The sequence below is a fragment of the Parasteatoda tepidariorum genome, chromosome X1, assembly GCF_043381705.1.
Source record: "Parasteatoda tepidariorum isolate YZ-2023 chromosome X1, CAS_Ptep_4.0, whole genome shotgun sequence".
NCBI lineage: Eukaryota > Metazoa > Arthropoda > Arachnida > Araneae > Theridiidae > Parasteatoda > Parasteatoda tepidariorum.
In genome coordinates, this window is record NC_092214.1 from 68,387,836 (window position 1) to 68,406,420 (window position 18,585).

At 27.0% G+C, this 18,585-nt stretch overlaps 1 protein-coding gene across 4 annotated transcripts in view; it reads right to left on the reverse strand.

Annotated features, from left to right (window-relative positions):
* Nucleotides 1-18,585, reverse strand: part of LOC107451005 (cytochrome b5 reductase 4) — a 46,095-nt gene that overhangs the window by 2,446 nt on the left and 25,064 nt on the right. For all 4 annotated transcript variants that reach the window (XM_043041500.2, XM_043041498.2, XM_043041497.2 and 1 more), the window contains 7 exons: nt 14,771-14,803; nt 14,414-14,548; nt 9,364-9,501; nt 7,840-7,992; nt 5,566-5,716; nt 2,730-2,816; nt 1,580-1,744 (listed from right to left, as the gene is read on the reverse strand). In XM_043041500.2, the coding sequence (XP_042897434.1) occupies nt 1,580-1,744; nt 2,730-2,816; nt 5,566-5,716; nt 7,840-7,992; nt 9,364-9,501; nt 14,414-14,548; nt 14,771-14,803 (862 nt within the window). The remainder of the gene's footprint in view (nt 1-1,579; nt 1,745-2,729; nt 2,817-5,565; nt 5,717-7,839; nt 7,993-9,363; nt 9,502-14,413; nt 14,549-14,770; nt 14,804-18,585) is intronic.

Consider the following 18,585-nt stretch of genomic DNA (forward strand, 5'->3'; position numbering starts at 1 on the left):
TATACCAGGCTGGCGTTTCTCTGCAAAATTATGGTGCTTCATTATAGAATTGAAATGAATGTGGGGACGAAAGATCTTTTCTTCAAGTTAATATTGTTATAAATAACCAGCATCACTCAATGTCTTATTCAGAAAAAGAAAGCAAATTGTGAGACTTGTTAGAATAAATATTAAAGTAAACAATATGTGTTTGATATGAGATTGGCTCAGCCCGAGCCCGGGCTTGTTTACTAAAAAAAAATTTCAAGCTTGGACTGTCTTAGACTTATCAGAAAATTTGAATAAACTTTTTTACTACTTTCTAACAAAACCTTTTTACTATTTTACTCAGAGAGTCTTACATAATAACGCAGTTGAAGAAGCAGAAAGCAAAATAAAAAGAAATTATTGCCGTTTTCAAAAAGGTTTTCTAATTAGAAATCTTAAAAACAATACAAGAACTTGACTGTCTGCTGTTGTTGACAATTCTTCGACTTCTTTCACATTCAAGATTTTTCTCTTCCCATTTGGGTTTACAAGTAAGTGATAATAATGGTTTTAATGACAAATTCTCTTGTTCAGACATTAAAGGTCAGGTGGCAAAAATACAAAATTTGGCTTTTATTCAATCTCGGGCTTAGAGTCTAAGCAATCTCACGCTTCTATCTTAAGCTCAGGTGGGCTTGGTTTAAAATTCTTTGGGCTCAGACCTCCAAGAGCAGGTTTGCCAAAAATATTTTTTTTTAAAAAAGGATTTATTTGATTTAAGTCTGGGTTCTTTATTTTTAAACTTAAATTAGAATTTCTTGATTTTTTACATTTACCAACCAAATAATCTGATGAAATGCTTTAATAATTCTTAATATTATTTAAAACCAATATTAAGGTGAAATAGTTATTTCTTACTACAATGGTAAAAATTTGTTTTCAATTATTAAAAACTAATCATTGACTACATAAAATCATAGTTATATTTTTCAAGCTCAATTTGCTAATGAATGTTAAAGATTGGGAGACTATTTTTCAATAAGATATCTAATGAAGAGTAAATAAGTTTAGATCAGAAATCATAGCTGAAAAAAATTATTTTGATATACTTTAGGTAGAACAAGTCATGATATACATGGACTACATATACAAACTGCATTTAAATAAGCACTAAACTAAATGGGAGTAATTGAAATGAATTTTTTGCTGGCTGGCAAGTATTTTATATACATTGAATGGAAAATTATAATTAATTATAATTAATTATAATAAAAAATTATAATCCACATTAAGTCTATTTTAAAATACAATAATTTATTTGTATATCCCTTACATTATTTCTTAGTAAATGATCTTCATTATGAATGAAATAACACTAAAAAAATTATATTCTAATCAATGTTTTTAATAATTATATTGTATAAGAAAATTTTATACTTAAATTAATAATTTTTTAAAAAAAAAGTCAGTTAGTTTAAACTATTGTTTTTAAGAAAAAGAACTTAAAAAAGTATTAGTGAAAATTGATTTCGAAGTAAACATTGCTATTAAACCACCAAAGTAAAATACTTCAGTTATTTTATGCATTTTTACTTAAAATAAGAAAAATTACCTTAAAGCTGTTTGACTAAAAGGAAGTGGACCACAAATTAAAAATCGTTGTTTAGTATGGGCAGGATTAACTTTTATCAATTGTGAAAGAATATCTCTATTTATTTGGCCACTGCATCCATTCCACTCTTTATTAGGTACTGAAAGTATGTGATCAATCTGAAATCTGTACAGAAACAAAATAAGACAATTTTAAATGTCATAGAAAGTAATATAACTTGAGATAAACTAGTATAATTTCTAATAGATTCTGTAGCATATACAGAGCACCAAGAAAAACATTATATGCTGAATAACTTTTGCCTGAATAATTGCTTAACATATATTAGGATGCATTGACAATTAATTAGGGCAGATAATATTTTAGGTTATGAAATGATACACAAAAATGTTATTAGGGTAATAAACATTTTTTTCAACATATGTATATTTTGAATCTCAAAATGTGGGTCATAATAATTTTAAAATTTAATCAAGAGAGCAGTTGATAGTTTGAGCCTTTTAATGTTAGTTTCACTTTTTCATATTTCATCCTACATTTGGACTGTTCGTACAAATCAAAAAAAAAAAAATTCTGGACACAAATATAAAGCGAAATTATCTAAGCCTAAAGAACAAATGTTTATAATGATATCCCATTTTTCATTATTATTTTTTTAATTTTCATTTCTCACAAACTACTCAATCAATTCCCTTTAAATTTTGGATTTTGCTACTTCAAATTGTATTAGTTATAACTATGTAAAAGATTTTCGACTTTAGAATTTAATCTCATTACTAAATAGATAATGAAAATGAAAAAAATATATTTATTAAGGGGCTAAATCTTTTAACCACTTTTTTATATAACTGGACTATCCATGGATTTATATAGACTAGAGCCATATTTTCCAAACTACAACTATCACATCCCCAAAAAATCCAAATCTTTCAAAAAAAGATAGATGCTTATTCAGAGAGGATATGTTTTGGATTCTATCACTTAAAATAATATTTGCACTAATTAACTCGTATATTTGAAGATTGTCTCTCAAGCCATTAAAATTGCATCTAAGTCTGAACATTAGATCAAAATTTATTTAGGATATAACATTTTTCTCTGGTCGGACTGTATCCTTTTAAATTGTATAGATTAAAATATAAAATATTACTCTTCATATGATAATCTACAATCTTCAAGTTCCTTTCTCCATAATATATCATCTTCAGTTTTATTAAAAAACAGCAGGTGCAGTGATCTATGGAAAAGTTAAAGCATTCAATCAAGATAGTTAAGCATACGATTTTTAGATATTATAATTATATTTCATACTGGTTTTGTTAATATTTCTGAAGCATATTTATTTATATCAGAAGCTACTAATTTTGAAAAAAATAAATATTACTAATTTAAAAATAAATATTTTAAAAATCATTTCATGCAATGTTATACAAAATAAGAAAAAAACGACATAACATATAAAGTTTGCAGAGTAATTGCAAACATTTTATATTTGATTTCACTTAAGGCTAAAAAAGACACACTAGTAATTTACCTTTATAATCAAGTAAAAATTATCTAATTTTTAATTATTTAAAACACATGTGTCACTACTCAGTTTAATAATATTAGTTATTGCTAATTCCTTGATAGTATTCAATAATAATCACATTATTTTTTTAAATAAAAATTCATAATCTTTGAAAAAAAATTTGAATTAATTGAAAGAAAAATTCAAAAACAATCTTTTAAAAGGGACACATGTTGCTCATTTTTGAAAAAAATCAATATTCTTAGTTTCTTAAAAAAAATGGGTTAGAAAGTTTAAAAAAATTTGGGAACCCCTGCCCATAAAAGTGTCAATGGAAGAAAGTATATGTTGCAGGAAAATTAGAAAAACGGAGATTCAATCTGATCCTAGGGTAAATGATAAGTTCCCGGAAGATGTTAAAATAATAACTCTGTGGGGTGATGTCTCTAAAAAAAAATTAAGTGATTTAATCATATCCCTTAACTGTTTTAGTAAAAAGATGAAAGAAACAAGTCGTATGAAAATAAGAAAGTTGAAATAAATAAAAAGACGAAATAAACATGCAGATTTAACTTAAAATATCTTTAAAAGTTCAGTTCTTTTTCCTTTGTATATCATTTTATCTATTGACAAATAATAATTTTTGAAATTTTAAGTTCATAAATTTTAATATTGTTTCAAAATATTACTGGCCACTGCCTGGAACACATTTGTTCAATATACTCTACACTGATGTTTATTTGAGACTAAATAACACTGCCCAGTATAACCTACATCGATATTTTTTTAAGGTTAAGAGCTACTGCATGATATACTCTACACTGATCAATCACTCAAATCAGGTTTCAAATTTCCTTGATTTTTTCCAGGTTTTTCAGGTAAAAAGAATTTACAGGTCAGGGTTTGTCCAGGTCAGGGTGCTTTTCTCAAAAAGTGCAGGGATGGGTACAAGAAACGTGTCAATATTATAAAGTATTTTATCTAAGATATTATTTTTTTAATATACCATCTTAAAAAAATAATTAGACTAAATTTTTTTAGATAGATGAGTAGAAAATATATTTAGCTTGTAGAGTATATTGTTTTTATTGAATAATTTTTTTTAATGTATTGCTTATGGTAAATACTGAATGACTCTAAAAACCTTGGATAAGTACTGTTTAAGATATTTTCACTAAGCAAATGAAAAAAATTCAGGCTGATTATACATTAATAAATTTTTATATTTATTTACATTTCAATATTGAGCCATTTTATGCTGTAAAAATATCGCAAATGAAAAATTGTCAAATTTCCTGTTGCATATTCTATAGAAAAAAAACTAGATAAAATTCTTTACATTTTATTCTTTTTTTCTTATTTGAAATTAAAATATTCAAAAGAACATCTTAGGAATTTTCAGTTTTAAATTAAAAAGTGAAATGTTTCTACATAATTGTCCAAGATAACCTGGTTTGTTACAGTTTACTTTAACTATTATTTATTCCATTTTTAATTATTAGAGTGAATTTTTTAAAAAAAAAACTACTTGTATGAGATTCGCTTACCACAGTTAAAATTTTAAATGATGTTGCCCTTCATTTATCAGCCTTTAACTTATTGAAAACTGATATATAAAAGTCATTATTTCTATTTCGTCAGTTTTTTAACCTGAAAATTATACCTTTTTTTCTGAAAAATATTAAGTTTTAAAATTTTGGTCATCTGGTTGACTTTACTGTGGAATTTTCCAACTAGACCTGTACCTGTACAGTGCAGAGCAAAAAAAAAAAGATTTATTTTCCTTTTTCCAAATAAACACATATGAATAAAATACATTTATATTCTATGCTTATACATGATTTAACATGTTTACCACACATTCCATAGTTTTTGCCAGCTTTGTGGGGTAAAAGGAGAAACAGTTTCGAAAATAATGTCTCTGGAATGTAAGCAACATTTACGAATTTTCAACATTGTGATTACTACACAATTCGAATTTTAAATAAAAAATCAAATATTTACCAACAAAATAGTAAAATTAAATATTAACATATAGTTGATTCGTAAAAGAACCTTTTTTAAAATAAAAGGTTATAAAAGGTTAAAATGAGATCAAGAAAATTTTAACAAAATATTTACATATATATAAGTAAAAACTTATATATATTGTAATATATAAACATAATATATATTGTAATATATAACATTATATATAAACTTATGCATACTTATATATAACACTTAAAAATATTTGAGCAACAGAAATAAATCATGCTATGTTAATCTTAGACTAGTTGCTGATATGTTAAGAGTATTGCAAAGTATATTTCATTCATAGCTATTGAAAAATTATCACATTAAACAACAAGAATTCTATATCATAATTTTTAAAATCAAATTATCATGAATAATAATAATTTAAATTAGACTAGTTTGATAAATTTCTAAAAAAAAAACTCATGAAAAAAATCAGTCTATCCACAATAGTTATTACCGTTTGACATCCTCATCTGCAACAGCCCACTGTATTATTCGGATCATTGGAGTGATTCCTGTCCCAGCAGCAAGCATGACTATGCAATCACAGTTTTCAATAAAAGTCTCAGGAAAACTACCCATGTAATTACTGACATAGACACTATCACCTAAAAAAGTATTCATGACAATACTTATAAAACTAAAAATAAAATACATTGATAGTTAGAAAGTAATGCTCATTCCTCCATTTTAATAGGAGGCTTGTAATATAAATAAAAGCATTGATAAAATTAATTTGAGACATAACTTAAATAAAAATAATTTGAACACTGTAATAATCATTTATTTTACAGTCACTGATTTGTTGTACCTATTGTTTTTGATTAGTACAAGTAATGTTTTTTAATAATAGTGATTTAAAGAAAAAATGTGATATAAGAGAGAATTGTACAAAACTGTGTAGGTGGATAAAACCGTTAATAAGCATTTTTGACAAGACAGCTGCTGCCATTTATCCCAAAATCAGATGATACTAGTTAAAGAATATGTCCATGTTATTTGGAGATGAATGAAAGACAATAAAGGTTACATGTTTGACAAAACTAATATTTTGAAAATTCAGTTAGAGAAGTTATGGGTTTTTTTCTGCCAATTTATCTCTGTGATTTCTAATTGCTTTAAACTTTATTTTAGATATGTTTAACATCTAATTACACCTCTTTTCAGCTATTGCTTTAAATTGTTAATACAGATTTTACAATATGTTTAAAATATTTTAAGCCTATTTTTTAAACACAAACTATGCTATCAGAAAAAACCAGGCCAGTCAAACTTGACTGGATAGATATATTCCACAATACTTTAAGTTCCTGGAAAATTGGATACAATATCTCAACAGTAAAAGATGATCACATGAAATTAGTAGCATCAGAGAGCTATGTGATCAAAGTTTTATATGTGACTAGCTGCATATGGCGACCAGCTGAACCACACAAACTTATGGCCTCTTTGCATTCCAATGGCGCAAAAGCTGGACTCAGCTATGTTGCACCAAAAATATTATGGTAATTTGTAGAAACATGTTGTATAGCATAAGTCTCGATAAGGCTAATTAAAGTTTTCCTATTTAACTTATAAAGTATAGTTTTTGTATTTATCTTTTCTGTTTATAATGGTCAATGGTTTATCTTGCTAAAAATGTGTTATTTAGTATTATTGTCAACTAAAAGCTAATTACCCCTAATTAGCCCAATAATTACAAATTGAGGATGATTTTTTTTACTGATGATTTTTCATATTTCATAAGAAGCACATGGTTCAGATTTGAAACATGGAAAAAGCATGTGATTAAGGATTTGTGATACTTAGGCTAAATGGCCCCTAATTACTCTGATTAATTCAAAATACCCTAAAAATTACCAAAGATCAATGACATTTTTTAATTCATAAAGAACATGTGGTCTAAATTTAAGACTAAAATCTTGGTATAAACTTAAATCTTGGTTATTTATCATAACTGACAATTAGCCTCCCTAACTCACTAGTTGCCTTGATATTTACAAATAATAAAATTAAACTTTTTAAGTTCTTTTGCTTATCTAACAAAAAAAAACACATGGTCTAAATTTGATACTTATAACTTAGTAAAAGCGTGCTCTTTAAAATTACAATCAATTTTAGGCTAATTACCCTAATAATTACAAAATATCTATATGAAACGTTTTTAGTTATTTCTTTTTATTGGATAAAGAATTGGATATGATTAAAATTTGAGACTTCTTTCTACGAGTAAAACTTTAATTTTGCTTTTCAGTTGGGATAATTATACCTAATTACCTAATTAAGGCTAATTACCCTGATATTAACAAATGGGAAATATTTTATTTTTTCTTAATCTCATAAAAAATAAATGGTCTAAATTTGAAGACTTCTTGGAAAAAACACAACTTTTCATTGCTGCCAGTTAGGCTATTTAGTCTTTAATTACTCCATAACTACAAATATGAAAATGAAACATCCTTAGTTTTACTATTCAACTCATAAAGAACAATTAGTCAAAATTTGAGACTTCCACCTTGTTAAACATGTGCTATTTAGCACTACAGTCAATTACAATTTCTTTAAGAAAATATACAAGCTTTTAAGCTTTGGTTCCTTAATTATCTCACTAAAGAAATAAAAATCACTATAAACAATTTTTATACAAATTAATGCTTAAACAGAAACAATGTTTTGAAAAGTAAAACCTTAAAAAGTTACACAATAGAAAACATTATTAACGAATATTTACCTAAACTAAATTTGTTTAAAAGGGGAGTTAACATTCCTGCAGCATATATTTTAATCATTAATATAATTTTGCTTCCATCTAAAGCACTACTGATATTGCAGTTGGGGTTCAGTGTTGAGCACACAGGAGTATAATTTCTGATAACATCTGTACCTGAAATTAAAGTGAACATATATGATATCATTTAAGACAAAATAAATTAAAATAAAAGAGAAATTTTATTAAAAGAATTTTATTTACTAGTCAGAAATTTTACCATAAAACAATCATAAAGACACAAAGTAAGAGAGTTTTTAAAAATCTTACCTCATACCACATACCAAATTATCATTTTCACTTAGCATGAAAACATCACCATAAAGAAAACATTCATTACTCAAATAAAACTGATAACACTGTTTATTGAAAAAAATTTGCAGATTATAGCAGCACAGACCATAAATTATACATTAATTATTTTTATAAAATAATAAGTTTTGAAAAATAAAAAAGAACAGAAATTTTTAATCTCCCAATTGAGTCATCACTTATAAACTCATTCAGATTGCACAGATTTCATCGTAAATGTGTGTGATTTTCTGACCACTTTTTCAGCTGTTATTCACTAATTTCCACTTGATCTCAAAATTCCTGATATTTTGAATGTGATTATGATACACAACTTTTCAAATAGAGTAATTACTTTTTGATAAGCTTCATTTGTCCGCGTCACTTTTCCATAGTTTTTTGGCAATTATTGCTATGCATTTTCACATGGTCTTGAAACTCACAATATCTTTAACTCTAACTATTACAATACTCAGATTGCGGGTTTAAATGTACACATTATTTGGGCTGATTTCACTGCAAATCTAAGGAATTTGTGTAATGTGTTTTGTTTGTGCCGATTGCAGTTCAAGACAATACAAGTTTCTTTTTTATTGTCTTTCTTGAAGTTTCTGAGTGTAATTTAAATACATCATTATTAGTCAATATCGAAATTCGATTAAAAATATACAGGAACATGTGGGTTATTAACTGTTTACTGTTTGTTTTTTTAACTTTCATTTTTTAAAATTTGTTTCTTGGAAAGTAAGTTGGATATTTGAATAAATTGAACAAATAACAGCTTTGAGCAAATTTTAATACTTAAAGACATTTAGTATTATGCAAATATATTATGATTTTAACAATAAAAAGGATTTAGAGCCTAAAACACTTGATACAAATTAAAATTATCATAATTGCCGCCAACAGGCTTAAATATTTGGGCATGAGGCCCATCAATTGGCTATTTATTCATCTTCACTCAAAAAGGTTCTGCACCTCTATTCTATAATAAATGGGCATTTTAACAAGCTTTTAATGTCATTAATTTCTCAGAAATACAATAGAACGAATTTATTTAAATTTCAATAAAATTTTGCTGATTTTAAAATTATAAATGCTTTTTTTACCACTAAAAGACAATGGATATTTTTCAGTCTTAATATTTTTTTCTAATAGCAGAAATAAAATGTAACTGATTGATATATAAAATCCTACCTTCAATATTTAGTTTTATTTGCACATGCCGGCCAATAGGGATCCACATTTTTGTTCCAGGTGGGAGAAGAAATGTGAATAAAAGAGTATCATGGTTGATAGATGTTTTACTTATCAGCTTGCATGACCAGTAAACAACTAAAATGAAAATTGAAAATGTTATCATAAAATTACACAAAAAAAGTTCATTATGATATCGAAATTGGTTCAACACGATATTTTTAAAATAGCCTTATTTTAAATTTTAATTTTGGTAAGAAGGAGTCCTAAAATTATAAATTTTAAGTAAATTTTAGAAACTTATAAAATACTTTTTTCAAAATAAGACCAAATTTGAGCATAAAAACTATAAATTTTTAATGTATTTGTTTCTACAACAAATTATGATGAATATATATCAAAATAATTTTTCTGCTAGATCAATAATATGGTTGCCTGAGCTTAGAAATAAAATCTTCAAAAAAATTTTAAATTTAGAATGAAAGAGAACTAAATATATTATTCAATATTGGTTTTTAAAGAAAAATTCCAAACATTTTTACTTAAAGCATGATAAAAAAAATATAGCAATTCACAGTAAGATTTAAGTTCAAAAGATAGCTAACATTATATAAAATCTACAGCATAGTTTTAAAGAATTCTATATTGAACTTTTTCTTGTAATAAGTGTCAGCATAAAAATATTTTCTTAAAATCAACACTTATCTGAAAATGTGTTTTAAGTACACTACCGGTCAAAAGTTTAGACTCACTTGTATTTATTTCAAAATTTTTAAAAATTGTTAAATATTTCTGGCTTAAACATACAATTTATCAAACATAATCATAAACAAACATCTCAAAACTCTGTTTTCTTTTAAAACTGTTAATTATTTTTTCATTTTGTATCTATCCTGTAGTTGATAACAAAATGAACGAAAGTGCATGTAAGTACCTATTCTGAAACAAGTGTAATTTATTTAAAAAATTTTATTAANGGATCCTAAGATCCATTTTTGGGGGCAAACAAGTTGATGGTACTTGGTACAGACGTTCAAACTCACAACTCTATCGGGCCCTTAGAGAGCCTGAAGTTGTCAAGTACGTAAAAATTCAAAGAATTAAATGGGCTGGTCACATCATTCGGATGAACAGAGAGCGTCCGACAAACATAATCTTTTCGGCTCAGCCCATCGGATCAAGGCCCAGAGGTCGACCAAAGCTGAGATGGGCCGACTGCGTGGAAAGAGACTTTTCAGTCTTAAAAGTCTCAAACTGGAAGACAACTGCCAGGCAGAGGCAGGCCTGGAGGAAGTTGATTGAGAAGGCCAGGGCCCACCCGGGGCTGTCGTGCCATTGAGGAAGGGAGGAAGGATTTGCTATTTTAATTGTTATAGTTATTTGATTGTTAAATTTAAGAGTGAGTCTAAACTTTTGACCGGTAGTGTATATAATTCCCAAAAAATCATTGGTCAACATGTGAAAAACTCAACTATAACTATGTTTCTAAACATTGGAGAACAAAAATTTAGAAAGCTAATGAACAAGGTTTAGATATAGACAGTCAAAAAAACATTAAATTTTCATCAAAACTGCCAATTTCCTACCAGTAACTGCCAATTTCCTACCTTAAATAAAATCTTTAAAAAAATATCTTCAATTTGATATGCAAAAATTGTTATCTACATAAGCAAAAGGGTTGCACTGCATACATGAAGCAATCTAAAAAATTTAAAGAAGAAATAAATCTGATCATCTTATTTTGAATACCCATACAAGGACCACAATCCTTGTAGTTCTTCTATCCCAAAATTTCTATCCAAATTTATCTATCCTTTCAAGGTTTAAAGGAGAATAAAAAAATATAACTTTAATGACAAACTTAAAAAACAAATCTGAATTTTAAGATTTCTTAATGCATTTGCTGAAAAGATTTAATAAGTGAAGGTATTTTCAGTCTATCCTTTTTAAAAATCTGTGTTAATGAAATTAATTTTTTATTTGTATTTTTACAAAATAACTCAAGAGTTCTGAAACTCTTTATAACAAATCCAATAAAAAAGAACTACAATAAGAAGCCTTATTGGCGATCGAAATGGGCTGCAGGTGGCGTAGAGCAGAACTCTCTACCTATGGCAACACTTCACATGCTTTCCCCATTAGCGCGTGGAGAGTCATAGAGGAAAGAAGGAAGCTAGTTTCTCTCTTGATATTCAGATAGTTTAAAATCTTTTAAGTTGGAAAACTATATGGAACTGAAAATTACATTAAACATAGTTCTAAAGAAATGCATCATGGAAATTTAAAAAAATATTTTTATTAAATAAAAAGGAAAAATATTAAGAAAAGGGAAAATATCGTAGTACATTCCTATACAACTGAAAAGAAGAGAGGGAAGGGAGAAGGGCCAAAGGCATGAAACCAGTCTCTCCCCAGATGGTGTATTCGAGTGTTGCGAACGCCAATACAATTAGCAGACAATCCGTTAGGTTATGTATTATAAAAACATAATTATCTTGGAATTGCATTAAAATTGAACTTGAACAAAGTAATAATATATTAAACTGAATAATTCAAAAATTATAATTAACAAAATGTCGCATTTTAAATACATTTTAATTCAATTATTTTTATAGAAATTATTAACATTTATTGAATAATATTTATTATTTAATTGAATATAGGAGAAGGTTTCTGGTTAGTTATAAAACTTCAAATTATTTACAATAAAGTTTGGACCCAACTTTACTTTTAGTAGACACGGATTTTCCCAAATTGGATTTACGGGCAAATCCAAGGTAGCTAACCAATCAGACCAACCACTTCAGTATAAATGAGCATTAAAAAATTTATCCCACTACCTATTTATTATGTTTTCATTTCATATTTTGTAATCTCGCAACTTAGTTATGTAAATATTATCGAATCAGTTTTGCAAGTTGATCATAAGTGGATGAAATCTTTCTCTCTTCTCCTTTTTCTTCGAATTTCTATCTGGAATTTTTGAGCAGTTTTTACTTGATTAAATTATGTTAACTAAGAGGGTTTATTTTTTGGTACTCATCACACTATTGTATTGATATATTTTGCTTTGGCTATGTTTATATCAAAGAGCACTAATTTTGTGAATATAATCATGTAAGTTGATGACGGGATTACATCTATTCCCTGTTAATTTTCTAGTTTGTAATAAATTTATTGTTGATTTTTTTTAAGTTTTAAGTAATTTTAATTCTTTTTCATTTAAAATCCTTTTAAATTATTTTTCCTTTCACTTATTTGTTTTTGTGTTCTTTGGTTAATTATCTTAGATTACAAGTTCAAACTTGCAGCTTATGTGCAGTTAATAGAATTAAAAAACTTAATTATTCTTTGAAATTTACTCTTTTTTTCAATCTACAGTGCTTCTTTTATGTATATATATAAGTTCAAAATGAAGATAAAACAAAGGAAAATTACTGATTAATGAAAAAAGGGGAGAAAAGAAAATTAATAATAAAAATAACAAAAACGGGGGGGGAATTCGAAAAAAAGGATAGAACTTATTGTTTTTCTTAATTTTCTTCGTGTTTTTTTGTATTTATTTATTATGTTATATATATATATGCATACAGATCAAAGGAAAAGAACAGTTTATGTCCATTTTTCACAAAAATGACAATCGGAATACCATCTGTTGCATTTAGAAGTTTATTAAGTTTTAACCAATTAGTTACATGGAAAAATGGCCATCTCTGAGATTTATACACAGTAAAGATCAGGGCCGTGCTGGAGAAAAATAGTTCCTGTATGCACGCCTAGGGAAGAATGGCTCCTTACCTAAACTAAACTCAGTGGCGCGACAGCCCATAGAGGGCTAAGGCCTACTGTGCCCATCTCAGTTTTCTTAACCTTGGGCTCTGGGATGCAGGAGCAGATGTTCCGGTTAGGTGGTCAGCCGAACGCGGAACTCCCAGTGTTTAGTTCTCAAGCATGCTTGGTACTCATTTATCGACCCACTGGAGGACCTGTCGCGCGGGAGAGCGAAGCGCTACCACTCAGCCACCAGGCGTCGAAGAATGGCTTCTACCTGCATCATATGTCCCTAAAACTTTTTTAAAAAAAATAATAAAGCTGCTCTTGAAGCAGATTGACTTTTATTTTTCGCCCAAGAGAGGAAGCTCTGAACTTTAACTTTAATGCTTATTTCTCTTCAGATTGTAAAAAGTTTTCAACTAGAACAGATGTCAGGGTTTTGCTCAGATTATTATTTTCCATCAGTTTATGTGTTAAATGTTGTCCTTGTCAAATAAAATGTCCTAAAATGACTTGTCTAGAATGAATGTTAAGTCCTAAAATGACTTGTCTAGATCATTACAGGTAAATAGCAACAATCTTCCAAATCCGTGAGAGAAAAGAACCAGGTAATATAGAATTTTTATACCTACATTTCTTTAGCTCTATCTGTCAAGCTTTTACAGGAGCGAAAAAGAAAAAATTACAATATTAATAAACCAGTGGCACAAATAACACAAAGGAAAATTGCCCCCCAAAAGAGTACTTTACAACACAAACGCTGATAAAATAAAGGCTGTCCACCCACAGAAAAGCTGCTACCCCCTCAGAACAAGGAAGAGCAAAGGAGAGTATAAATAAGGAAACAAGAAGGAACGCTAGCACAGAAGTATTCATTGAGGAGGTATTTTAAGGAAAACAAGGATCCTGTACAAGACTTACTTAGACATAAACTGTTCTTCTCCATGATCTTCATATATAACTGTATCTTTTTATAACAGAAGTAAATTTAACTCTCAGGCTAGAATATTTTGTATTTCAAAATAAATTTAATGAAATAACTAAAAAATTAAGCGGCACTTACAGTTTATTTTAATAAATATAATAAATAGACTTAAAAACACATTTTTAATAAATTTTCATTCTAATATTTGACAACTATCTTTGTAATAGTTAATTATCAAATAACATAATCAATATTAACACAAAAAATTCTCACAAACAGAAAATATTAAGAAATGAAAAGAAAATATAAGAATTAAAATACATTCAATGCGTGAGAAAGATATAAACTTACATTCATCAATTGAAGTGCAAACAGAAAATTTTATCTTTTTTTCATCAGAATTGGAAGAAAGACTTTTGGAACTAAAATCTTCTAGTGTGAGCTTCTTAAATAAAAATTCCATATTTGAGTGATCATTTACTACAACTAAAAAAAAAATAAAAATAAAAAAAATGAATGAATAGAATAACAAGAGTTTGTAAATAAGAATTAACAAAAATATATATGCATATAGCAAAGAAATGTTCACCTAAAAATAAATTTTAAGCACCATAATAAATTTAAAAGAAATTTATTAAAATAAGAGTTTTATATTAATCACATAATAATTAGTTTATCATAAATGAATTATATACAGAAAATTATTACCTTTATAATGATCTTGATATTTGGTAGCAAGAGCTAAAAATACATGAAATATAATCAAGAAGACAACTAATCATTTAAGGTCATTTCTATAATGCAAACATAAAAGTCTTTGACAAGTCACAAATGAAAAACAGTTGATCAGAAAAATATTATTTGATAGAATGAAAAAGTCACAACTTTACTTTTTTCATTAACTTATAAAACATTTATATCTTTAATTTTAAAAGAACAGATTTACATCAAAAGATGTGTTTTAATTTTTTTCAAAACCTTTTACATTAAGAATTTCATATTTAAAAAGAAAAAAGAAATTTTGAAAAGAAAAAAACTAGCTATTAATTTGAAATTCCCTTTTCAAAATTTTTCATTTTTGAAATTCCATTTTCCCTTTTCAAAAATATTGAATGCAAAAACTTAATTAACAATTGCATTTTAACAAAAAAATGTCATTATCTATTTCATACCCAGAGCAAATAAATTAATAATGCTAAAAATAAGCATCTTTAAACAATCTTTCTACAAATTTAAATTGAAAGTTGATACAAAAAAATCAATAAATAAAAAAAAATTTATAATATTTTATCAATAAAACAATACACATAACTTTGGATAAATTAAATTTCAAAAAAGTAGATGCTAACTGGATTTGCGAATGAAGCAAAGTGCTGCAAAATTAAAGTTTACCTAGGTTTTACAATAGTAGGTCATTCAACATTTAAAATGTAAGTGCATTAAAATATGTTCATTAAGATAAAAATGTGGGATAATATGTATTTTATGAATTGGAATATCCAAATGCTTATTAACTATAGTTATAAAAAAAAATCAATTACATAATCCTACACATCAAGAAACTAAATATTTTCCCCAAAAAACATATAGTAGAGAGCAGGGTTCAATTTTTTTTAATTTTTTACCCAAAAGACATACCCTGACATCTTTTTTGAATACATTTAATTCAAAACATATGAACATACTGATTATTAATCTGTCAGAAAAATATTAATAACATTATCCTACATATATTTTATCTACATCAACAGTTTGATTGTAAATCAGAAGTATTAGGTATTAATATGTTACATTGGTATTATTAATATAGTATTGAATATTATCAATATAATATTAAGAATTATTAAAAAAAGAAGTGCTAAGCAGGATTGATACGGTAAATACAGAGCATTATTATAAACAAAGAAGTATTATAATCAGAATTATTAAGCATGATTAGCAAGTGCCTACCCTTTAACACTTCTTTCTGAAACTATGTTATAAAAGAGATGTTCTTCTCAAATTTACTTTTACATTCCAATTTCAACTTGGATATTAATTATTTTCTTATGCTTAACAATTGGGATAAACTTTTGTTTAATAAGAAAAGATATAACTGAAGGATTAAAAAAGAATAAGCTGAGTTTGCTTTATAAATCCTCATTTATATTATTTAACTCTATAACATTTAGGCCTTATGGAATATAACCAATTTTTTTCCCCACTCTTTGGAGCAGTTTATTTGCCCAAATCTTGGCAATTATGTTAAAATTTAAGGGGAACCTAATTGGTTTTTTATGGTATTTTTGATTAAATATTTACATGTCTGAATTGGCATGTAAATATATATAGTCACTATAATATATTTTGCATATCAAACAGTACAATTTTCGAGTCCTGGTAGGGGAATATCTTATATCTCTACAATATATCCACACAGCCATAGTGATGATTTTGACAAAAAGCATATATCTCATTCATAATTAATACTGTGATAGTACTTAGAGAAAAAAATTAGTTTCAAATAAATTTAAAGAATATTTATTCATGACAAACATATATGGAGTATTTGTTTTCTTTAAGAAGTTTCAAAAAAATGTAACAGAACAAAAGTGGTGCGATTTTGCTAGCATAAAGCATAAATGAGGAACAGGTAATCACCAAAACAATTATTAATAGTCGAACTACAGATACCAGACAAATAAAATCGTATATGTCTTCACATGTTAAAAAGTTCAGTAAACAGTGCACAAAGCAGGGTTTCCGCTACGGTAGCTTTTTTCGCAAAATGCGAAAAGACCTCTCAAAAATGCTAAAATTCAACAAAGCATTTTCGCATTTTTGCTAAAGGATTTTACTAAATTCCATTTAAAAAAAAACTTCCGCGAAAAACCATGACGCTAACATCCANAAAAGACCCCTCAAAAATGCTAAAATTCAACAAAGCATTTTCGCATTTTTGCTAAAGGATTTTACTAAATTCCATTTAAAAAAAAAACTTCCGCGAAAAACCATGACGCTAACATCCATGTAAAAAACTTGATCAAACAAGAAAGAGAATTACAGCATTATGGTGTAAAGGAAATCCGTTGCATTTTCAATTTGTTTTCGAAATCTCCCAGAAAAGATTTTCAGTTTACAGAAACTGAATTACTTTGTGAATGGGGATTATTTAAACACATCTTAATGCAACGATGTAAAAACATGTCATTTAATGAATTACTTTTATTTTTATATACCAATGATGTGTCTGAACAGTACCCATTAATAACTTCTGTTATAGAGTATTGTGCAACAATACCAATGCACACTGTTGACTGTGAAAGGGGCTTTAGCTGCCTTAATTTGATTAAAACTAATATTCGAAACAGGTTGTTAATCAACCATGTAAACAATTTGTTAATGATTAATATTGAGGGCCCTGAAAGTGCATTTAACTTTCAAGAAGCATTTGTAAAATGGGCAAACATGAAAGAAAGGAAGATTGTTAATTATAAACCAAAATGTTTTGATAAATAATAAATGTGTTTTTTTTTTTTTTAGGTATTCTTTTTGATATTCTTGTACATTAAGCTATTCTTTGTCAGATAACTTACAGTACTTGTTTGATATAAAGTAATTTTATAAGCCTAATGGCATTTTAGCATTTTGCTAAAAAAAAAATTCAGATTTTAGCTTTTTTGCTAATGAATTTTTAGACTCAGCTTAAACCCTGGCACAAAGCAAAAAACAAAACACCATAATAACTCAAAACTAATGATTGTATTTTCAAGCACTAAGATGTAATCTTAATGATTCAAGGGACTAATCTTAAATATGCTGCAATATGTGTGCAGGTGATATATTAAGTAACAATATTAAATACTAAAGTGTATTTTCTCTGAAAGAACATACCTTTTATTGATCGTTTTGATTCTTAACTTTCAAATTACGGTGAAAACTGCAATCTAGAAAACATGGTCCCAACAGTTTAGGTAGAAAAGTGAAAAGTTCAGGCCCTTTACACAATTCGTTTATCCAAATATAGTTCTAAGTAGAAAATAATTTTTTATAAATTTATATTATTTTTCACTATTTATTTTAATGTTAGTCAAAAAATATTTGGAATAATGAGGTATACAAAGTTTTCAGTATTTTTAACTAAGTAATTTTAAATGACAAAACTCCAAATTTTAACGGAATTGGTCAAATAGTTTTTGTGAAATGAAAATTTAAATATACAACTTTTTTTTCATACTAGTCAATGTAAAAAGAAAAGAGAAATTAACATTAAGGAACTTCCATTTTTGCTTGCTCTCTTACCTAAAATATTAGGACCATCTTTTCCAGACTGTGGCTAGCTCCGATACTTTGATGGTCAAGAATCCATGTCATACAAAAAAAAAGAGTATGTTTATTCAGAAAAAGTCTGACTATGTCTGACTTTTGGCCTGTGTCTGACTTCTGAGTTTGACTATGGCCTTAAAATATCGTCTGAATAAATATTTTCTTCTTCAATCTGCCTATTTAAGGTTAGTTTCTTGAATCATTACAGTTGCATCTTA